This window comes from Suncus etruscus, chromosome 18, assembly GCF_024139225.1.
Source record: "Suncus etruscus isolate mSunEtr1 chromosome 18, mSunEtr1.pri.cur, whole genome shotgun sequence".
Classification (NCBI taxonomy): Eukaryota; Metazoa; Chordata; class Mammalia; order Eulipotyphla; family Soricidae; genus Suncus; species Suncus etruscus.
The window spans coordinates 55,497,506-55,507,218 of NC_064865.1; the positions used below are offsets into that span (position 1 = coordinate 55,497,506).

The 9,713-nt window shown below is 38.5% G+C and overlaps 1 protein-coding gene and 1 non-coding gene across 2 annotated transcripts; both read left to right on the forward strand.

Moving 5' to 3' along the window:
- Positions 1-13: 13 nt before the first annotated feature.
- Positions 14-3,298, forward strand: LOC125996103 (E3 ubiquitin-protein ligase TRIM38-like). The gene is made up of 2 exons (XM_049765060.1): positions 14-103; positions 2,577-3,298. The coding sequence occupies exons 1-2, from the start codon at positions 22-24 to the stop codon at positions 3,095-3,097; spliced, it is 603 nt and encodes a 200-aa protein (XP_049621017.1). The 5' UTR covers positions 14-21; the 3' UTR covers positions 3,098-3,298.
- A 3,505-nt stretch (positions 3,299-6,803) lies between these two features.
- On the forward strand, positions 6,804-6,905 carry LOC125996820 (U6 spliceosomal RNA). The gene has a single exon (XR_007491489.1). It is a non-coding gene; the product is annotated as a U6 spliceosomal RNA (small nuclear RNA).
- The last annotated feature ends 2,808 nt before the right edge of the window (positions 6,906-9,713 follow it).

Here is a 9,713-nt window from a genome sequence, read left to right on the forward strand (position 1 = left end):
GTGAAGCTGAAATCACCAGCAATGGTCTCTTTGGTGCTTCCAAGTCTTTGCAAAGTTTCCAAGTTTTCCTTGAGTATGAAGACAATTTTAAAGACCTGCTATGGTATGTAACATCAAGAATTCTGTAAATGCTACAGGAGGAAAGGATATTAGGGAGAAAGCATTACTTCCCTTGATAGACAGGATCAAAGAATGTTCAGTTATTTCAATGCAGCTGCCACATACATACACCCTCTGCTAGTAACTTCTGTGTCTAAAGAGAGACTAGAGTACTTGTAATCTTAGCAGTATCTTCAAATTATTTCTCTCCTAAAAATAAAATTATTTCTCTCCTGTTTATTAGCAACATCCCAGTAAAATTATCTCCTCAAATTTCTCCTTTAAGAAAAAAAATAGGGCCCAGAGAGATAGCACAGCGGCGTTTGCCTTGCAAGCAGCCGATCCAGGACCAAAGGTGGTTGGTTCGAATCCCGGTGTCCCATATGGTTCCCCGTGCCTGCCAGGAGCTATTTCTGAGCAGACAGCCAGGAGTAACCCCTGAGCGTTGCCGGGTGTGACCCAAAAACCAAATATATATATATATAGATAGATAGATAGATAGATAGATAGATAGATAGATAGATAGGTAGGTAGATGGCCAGAGAGATAGCACAGCAGTAAGGCATTTGCCTTGCACGATCCAGGATGGATGGTGGTTCGAATCTTGGCATCCCTTGTTATCCCCCCGAGCCTGCTAGGAGCGATTTTTGAGCACAGAACCAGGAGTAAACCCTGATCACAGCTGAGTGTGACCCCCCCCCCCACAAAAAAAAGAAAAAATATAGACATATCCCTCTCAGTGGATTATTATAAATAAAATGCCTCATCTATTTAATATATCTTGGACACAATATTTATTGTTGGCATTTTATTTATCTCTGAGAACAATGCAAAATGGAAGGCAACAATTAGTTTTTGACTGTCAATAAAAGTTTTAGAGTTTGATTACATAAGAAAATTAAAATCTGAACCATCATGAAAACCAAGTTTTATCCTTTTCAAAGCTTTTGCTTTTTTTTGTCTAATGTCTTGGCTCCAAAGAGTCTCTGGAAATGTCAGCCACAAAACTGGCATACTTGGAGTTTTGGGTGGCTAGGAGTCTGCAGAATTTAGTGGAAAGAAGGTGAAACTGGACCATTGGCATTGGCAGCAATTGTAGGGTGGGTCAGCTGCCAGGGCTTCACAGGGCTAGAGACTTGCCTTGCTCCTCTCCAGAGGGACCCCAGTACAATTAGCTACAAGACCTATGCATCCTAATTTTTTGCTGCTAGTTTTGCCTCTATTTTAAGAGCTAGATGACTTTATGATGCTGTTTTCAAAAAATAATTGATAAGACTATAAGATCATATATAACTAGAAATGATTCATTCATAGTTTTAATTAAAGAGCAGTGGTTTAAAGTCACACAAAGCACCTTATAGATTTTCTAGGTCATCTATTTATCCAAGGCTCAGATGAATTTTCTCTTAAGTGTTCCACAGGTTGTCATACATATATTCATAGGATTATGTTTTACTGGAAGATAAAATGAAGAACATTTCACGTTTGCATGTAGTTATACCAGTTTTCCTGGCATCATTTGTTGAAGATTTCTTTACTTCATGCACTCTGATCTTTTGTGTAGGTTAACTGTTCAAGTATTTGAGGGTTTATCTTGAGACTCATTTTCATTCATTAGACTAGGAGTTTGTCTTGACTTTAGTAGAACACGTTTTGTAACTACATCTTTATATTATATTATATATTATGTTATATACTATATTTTTAAGTTTAATTTAATTTTTGATTTGGGGCCACATCTGGCCATATCTGCCAGTATTTAGGGGCTAGTCCTGGCTCTGTACTTAGAAATTACTACTATTGGGCTCAAGGTGCCATATGGAATGTGGGGGATTGAATTCAAGTTGGTTGTGTGCAAGACAAACATCCTACCCACTGGACTATCAGGCTGATCCTATAAAGTATGTTTTAAAGTTAGGAAATGCAATAACTGTCATCTTCCTTTATTAAAGAATAGCTTTGCTATTTGGGAAACATGATTCCTTGCAAACTTCAGTAGCATTTACTTTTCCTTGAAGAATGTAATGAAAATTTTGGTTGAGATTTCACTGCATTTGATTCATGCTGTATAATGTTTTGCCCATGCCAAAGCCATGGGAAACATTTACCATTTTGTGTCTTTCTAAAGTTTCAACTGTGCCCAACAAGTCCATCCTCAGAGTAAGATAGGAGGAACTACAGATTCAATTCTACTATTGGCTTTTCTGCCTTCAGCTGTCATTGTGATACTTGACGGTACCACATAACAATAATCTCATCAGGGACCCAGAATATTAGTTCACTCCATTTTTTGCACTATTCTTTATGGCTGATAAAATTTTTACTTTATTTTATAATAAACTGAGTCTCCAAGAATGATTTGCACAGATACTAAGAAACAAAACTTGCAATCGAACATAGACTGGCTTTGTTTAGGTATTTACTGTTTTCTACACGTAACTAATATATTTTTGTTTTGTTCTTTATGTATTTTGCAGTTAGTGTGACTCTGGATCCAGATACAGCTCATTATGAGCTAACTCTGACCGAAAATCAGAGACAAGTGACTCATGGGAGCCCTTCAAAGAAGTCTAAGACTCCTAAGAGATTTAGTGTCTCTCCCTGTATGCTGGGCTGTGAGACCTTCACCTCAGGAAGACATTTCTTTGAAGTGAATGTTTATCAAAGCACTGACTGGGATGTAGGGGTTTGCCTGGAAAATGTGCCCAGAGATAGTCAGATTATTTTGGGTCCTATATATGGATTCTGGGCCATAAGCCGGAGAAAATCATTAGGCTATTTTGTTAATAGCATTTCCTTAGTTCCCCTTGATCAAGAGAAGGTCAGTTGGCATGTAGGGGTTTTCCTGGACTGTGAGTCCAGACAGGTGTCCTTTTACAACATGAATACTAGCTCTTGCATCTTTACCTTCAAGAATGCCTCCTTTTCAGGGGTCCTCAAACCCTACTTCTGGGTTTGCAAAGGTTCAATTTTGTGCCTTCCTCCTCTAGAAAAGTAAAGAAAAAAGCAAAGTTACTTGTATTAGTTTATTTTTATGTTTCTTTATATGGAGGGCCACTCATCCAGTGGTGCTAAGGGCTTTACTCCTAATTCTGGGCCCAGGGATCATTTTTAGTAGAACTCAGGAGACCATATGGGGGTATTGGGAATCAAACTCAGACTGATCGTGTGCAAGGCAAGTACTCTACCTACTGTACTATTGCTCTAGCCTCCACAAAATTAGTTTTATACTATTTGGAGAATATAAATTCTATTAGATACATTTTACTTCATTACTCTATAATGACTAAGGCACTTACATTGCATTTAGCCAACATGGGTTCCATTCCTGGCATCCCAGATGGTCCCCTAAGCACTGCCAGGACTGATTCCTGAGCATAGAGTAGGAGTAACCTATGAACACTGCCAGGAATGGTCCTCAAACAAACAAAAAACTGTTAATTGTTTTTTTCATTACTATTCCCCACAACCTGAAACAATGAATGAAGACTAAAAAAAATTGCCTGGATGAAGATCCTTAGATGAAAGTTACTTAATAGCAAAGATCATCCATGGTCCTGCTTATCCTCTTTAGTGGAGTCAGATTTTTAACTATTTTTACGGTTAAGTGTAGATGGAAGTAAACTTTTCACAAAAAAATTCTTCTTAGACAACAACAACCACCCTGATTTTTTACTATAAACTGCTGAAAGAATATCCGCCCAATCTACAGTGAAGATATTTGTTCACACCATTATGGTAGGTAACCCCAACTCTTAGGGCACCAGGCATCCTTCTATCACACTTTTAAATATAAAACCACTATCCCATGATTACATTTAATTACCTAGAATAATGTGTTTCTGACCTAGAAATGTAAGTACACCTTTTATTCAGCCACACTATTGTGAAATAGCAGAAGACGGTAAAAAAGACAAATGCTTATAGTTTTTTCCTGTATTGAAGACCAAAATTATGTAAAGGATATATAAAAATGATATATAAATGATATATAGAAAAATAAACCAAAACGTACAATCTGCCTGAGTTATTTTGCCAATACCCCTAACATTTTGGAAAATCAACGTTCTTCTTTTTCATTTTTCTTATCCAAATAAAGAATTGGTGAATGTTGGCTAATAATTTCCAAGAGTCCTCTGATGTCCAGCTGAGCGAACTGAAGAACAAGAGGATATAAAAGTTTCTATGAGGTTTGTTGGCACTACGGACAATGTCTTGGATCGGACAATAACTTGCCTGAAGCCTAGAGTTGGTCTTATGCCAGGAAACTTCAGGGGTAGGATCTCTTTGTATTTAGGCCAAGGTTATTCCTTTCCATGCCTCTCATATTTTGGTGGGCCTATGCAAACAACAATTGCCACTCTAACACCGTTTTTACTGTGCTCCTTTGACTCTAATCCTTAAAAAGCACCCACTTAAAATTTGAGGTTAACTTAAGCTAATATGCATGTACATGGAAATGTAAAAAATACTATGCCTCTAATGTTTAAGGAGTTACGTAAGTTTTATGGCTTTAGATTGCCTTGTGTGTGGTTAAGAAATATTATAATGTGTTACAATCTGGGGACTTGAGGGACAAAGTAATGTACATGGATTCTGTTTTATTTACCTTAATGTTCTTTGGCTGAAAGTTCAAAGTTAAGATATCAGCAAGGGGACTTCTGAGAATTATGTTATGGCTGATTGTCCTTCCACTGTAACTTTACCTTATCCTCTTTCTTTGCATCTTTTGTTCTCATAATTCAAAATAAAAAAAAAATAAAAAAAAAAGTTTCTATGAGGTGTTCATCTCCTCTACCAGAGTTCAGTATAAGATAAATCATGACCCTGATGAACCCACACCACAGTAGAAGGGTCTAAATAAAAACCTTCCCTAACTAACCCTTTTTTTGCCATTACTTTCCTCATGGATTTCTCTTCCCCCAAATGGGCAACTATTTAGTCTTTTGTCTTCATCTTCTCATTTCTTTAGAATATTTCTTCTTTCACAAAATGCTCTGTATTACTCTCAATTCTAGCCATCGCTTTGATTTATTCATGTCTTAACTGGGTGTGTGTGTGTGCGTGTGTGTGTGTGTGTGTGTGTGTGTGTGTCTATTCAGGGTTGCTTCCTGTTTCTTCTTCACTTTCATTGCCCACACCTACCTCGCTTCTGTAAAGCCTAGAACAGAAGGGACCCCATTTTGTCAAATCAATGTTAAGTATCCATTAAGGCTAAGAAGGCCAAGTTTCCATGTCAGGGCTAAATTTCTATCCCAACAATAATGACTCAGACACCAACACTCTATAAACCGAAATATACCACCTTAGACATTTGGCTATAAAAAGACATGATGAGGGTCAGGGGAGGTGGCGCAAGAATAAGATGTCTGCCTTGCAAGCGCTAGCCTAGGAAGGACCGCGGTTCAATCCCCCGGCATCCCATATGGTCCCCCCAAGTCAGGGGCAATTTCTGAGCGCTTAGCCAGGAGTAACCCCTGAGCATCAAAAAGTTTTTGGGTGTGGCCCAAACAACCAAAGGAAAAAAAAAAGACATGATGAAACACCCTAGAAACACCCCAACAACAGCCAGTCAACTTAAAGGTCAAGACTTCTTGCTTCTAGCCCTATATATCCTGACTTGTGACCCCTGGTAGGGTTGCCTTCTTCAGAAGGTGGCTTTGATTGGCCAGTCTGTAGCTTGTTGGTGGATGGAATAAAGCTTTGCTTTGCTTTATTTTAGTTATATGGTCTCATCCTCTGATTCCTAACCCTAACAGCTTCCTTTACTCTGACATCAGATGTGTATGTTTGTACATCTTATATTTGAGTGTTCAACATTCAGTTATGACATGTTCCCAAGTTAGAGTATACCTGACAGGTAAGATTCAATTACACTGAAAGTCCCTGCCCTACCCCCACCTCATGGCAGGCACAAATCCAGGTTGTCTCCAGTGATTATGACAGATTAACTATAGGTCAGTTTCATAAGATGCCCTCTTAAACTTTGATCACTTGCTAGAACCATTCACAGAATTCAGGGAAATACTTTGTTTCCTGCTTTGTTTTACAACAAATGATGTAATAAAGACAACAGATGAGTACTGATAAGAAGGTACCAAGGATAAGATGACAAGGGTATTGTGCAGAACTGTTCTTGTGGAGCTGGGGTCTGTCACCTCTTAGAATGTGAGGTTTCCACAATCACAGAAGCTCTGGGATAATGCCATATAATTGAGATTTTATGAAGGTTTCTTCAGAAACTCATGATCGATCTTCAACTCAATTTACACCTTCTCCTTCCCCCCCACCCCAGGAAGATAAGGACTGGGTGTGAAAGTTCCAAAGTCCTAATCACAGGTTGAGCTCCTCATGACCAAGCTCAGCCCAGATGCTAAATAGAAGTCCATTAGGCATTACCTTATTAGAAAAAAGACATTTTTATTACCCAAGACATTTCAAAGTAGCCAGGAGCCAGGGTGAAATATCTATCAGTAGATTAAAAGTCATTGTTTGGGCACCTATCAACTAAGAAATTAGGGCTGAGAGTGCTGTGCCAATATATGTTTTTTTATTATTAAAAAGATAATTAGTCCAGGTAATTTTTAAAATGGTCTTTATTACAATCTGGATGAACTCAACCAGCAAGTAGAAAACAGTTCTTAGGAATTGCACAAAGTGCAAACTTTTTATAGACAAGAAATAAGTTAAGAAGAGTGCAGTGTTTGCTTCAGCAGCATATATACTAAAATTAGAATGATATATAGGAGATTAGTATGGATCCTAATAAGAATAATATGCAAATTTGTGACATGTTCCATATTTTTATGAACAATTTTGTAACTGTGAAGAAAAACAACTGTATTATGAACAACCTAATAACCGCAGTGTTTACTAAAGTAATTTAATTAAAAATTAAAATTAGGGGCCAGAGAGATAGCACAGCGGCATTTGACTTGCAAGCAGCCAACCCAGGACCTAAGGAGGTTGGTTCAAATCCCAGCATCCCATATGATCCCCTTCGCCCTCCAGGAGCCATTTCTGAGCAGATAGCCCAGACATCTGAGATACTCAGATACTCAGATAGCTGAGTAACCCCTGAGCACCGCTCAGGTGTGGCCCAAAAACAAACAAACAAAAAATTAAAATAAAAAAAAGAGCTTTGCTTGTTTTAGACAAGGTTGCCTTTCACTGAAGGATAGTAGGTGTTTGCCAGAGAAATTATCTTACAGGAACATTTTACTCTGGTTAAGATTATATTCCTGTGAAATAATGAGCTGGAGATAAATTAGGTATTTCCTGTAGCAATAATAAAATAGCACAAGGGGCCCATTTTTCTTTTTTTTTTTTCCAACACTAGGATTTAACATATTTACAAACTATTTTTTTTGGTGCTAGTTTTGCTAATTTTTTGCTAGTTTTAGATACAGAGCATTAGTTGAAGAACCTAAATGGTTAAGAGAAAGGCATTCTTGCTTCCATGTACAAAGGCATCTCATTGTTTGCTTTTTGTCCCCATGGTCTGAATATGCTGACATAGTTTTGGAGAGACTAAATATCTATGTGGATGGCTGAGAGAGCCCACAGTTGTGCATGGGGTACAACCTGAACCTCACTAAACTCACCAGCAAGTTACTTATATTTTATACTTTATGAATCTTCACATGGGATGTGTTGGCCTAGTGTGTGACACAAAGAATTGATCAGTAAATGCTTACATATACATATGGATTATTCCTGAGGACAGTCAGGTAAAGTTTTGCCCTATCAATCCCAGGCCGACATCTTAGCAGACTGTAGTAAAACAGTCACATAGATCATGAGAAATAGAAATACGGAGACACTGCAAAGGATGTTGACAGTTCCTTTGGAGAAGTCCTACGTCATGTCCTTCATTCTAAGCTTGCTGAGATGAGTGAGTCAGGTTATATCTTAGTTTTATCTATCATCTATCGTAGTTGTTTTTTTTTTTTATCACCTATCCAGTGGATTCTGAAGATCCCTTTTGTGTTGTGTTCTGCTAATAAACAGCTCTCTCTTTCCCAGAGACTCGAATCTTTTCTTCCCTTAAATTTATAGGTAAAAATAAAAGCAATTTTCTGGATATCAGAAGTAGTCATGGGTTCTGGGACACTATATTGTATTGTCTAGTATTATTGTCTTGTGTTGTATTGTACCATTGCCATGTTAGTTACTACAACATGTTAGTGTTGTATTATTGTCATGTTACTGTACATATTATTATGCTCTTATCATGTTAGCAATACCACCTAAAATATGCATAAATGCACACACTTAAGCACATCTGAAGACAGACCACAGTAACTCCTCCCACACCACATGTCACAAGCATGAATCATTTGTCACACAAAGCACAGAACTTAAGCTATCATAGAGGTTCATTTGTTCTTTTTGGAATTCGCTTCCCTATTTTGATCCACTTGATCAGAAGCAAACTTGAGTCACAACCGGTTCTAGTTGTAAACATCACCATCACGGCCATTTTCAGGGAGGGACTACAGAGCATGAAAACCGGCTAAGCTTTGCAAAAGCCGGCTCCCTGTGTGTGACACCAGGCGGGGAAAATCCGCGAAAGTACACCGGCCCAGTGGGGCCCAACTGTGAAAAACTGTGAGTGTGACCTGTCTATGTCTGTCTACTGTCCTCTTGCATGAAACTCTTGCTCCGCTTTGCTACGCGGCCGTGCACTCTTTCTAAGGAAAGAACTCCATTGCAACAAGAAGGAAAAATCACACTAAGAACGGCGCTATATCACAGAAGCAAACATTTCTCTCCGGACTGTCTTCTCTGTTGCATGCTCGGGCCTAAGATTTGACCCAGTGTGAGGCTTCATCCACGGAGGACTCCCCTCCCTTAGAGGCAAGTCAGCCCATCCAGAAAGGGGGGAGCCAGAGGAGTGTGCTGCCTGCATCATATAGACAATGAATACAACCACAACACGTAGAAAAACCCACAATACAAGTGTGACAATGGGGAAACAACGCAGGCCAGCATCAGACATAGAGAATGAAGATGACAATTCTGAGGACCAGATAATGACCAACCAATTAATCAACCTCTCAGATAAGGACTTTAGACTAGCAATATGGAAGATGCTCAACGGACTCCAAGAAACCATGGATTGAGTTGAACAGAACACTAATAAGAACCAAGAAAATATGAAGACAGAAATCACAAAACTCCAAACTGAAATAACATGTCAACTAACAGGACTGAAAAAGTCAGTAAACGAAGTGAATGACAAAATGGATAAGCTCTGGGACAGGGTATCAGAAGCTGAGAATAGACTTGGTGCTGTGGAAGATGAGATACATAACAATTCCATACAGCAGGAGAGAATGGACAAAAAACTTAAAGCAAATGAGCAGACAATGGAAAAATTAGTCAAAGAATGGGAACAGATGAAAATAGAAGTCTATGATAAGATCAACAGAAACAACTTAAGAATCATTGGAGTCCCAGAGACACAGGAAGAAAATTTCCAGGAAGAATCAACGGTCAAGAACATCATTAAAGAGAAACTTCCAGAGCTAAAGAATATATATGATCAAATCCTGCATGCCCGAAGAGTACCAACCAAAAGAGACCCCAGAAAAACCACCCCAAGACACATC

What these genes read in the sequence shown, in the direction of transcription:
- LOC125996103 (XM_049765060.1), top strand. Translation starts at nt 22, where the DNA reads ATGGTCTCTTTGGTGCTTCCAAGTCTTTGCAAAGTTTCCAAGTTTTCC. An exon ending in AATTTTAAAGACCTGCTATG is followed by an intron (nt 104 to 2,576) that starts GTATGTAACATC and finishes TGTATTTTGCAG; the next exon opens with TTAGTGTGACTCTGGATCCA.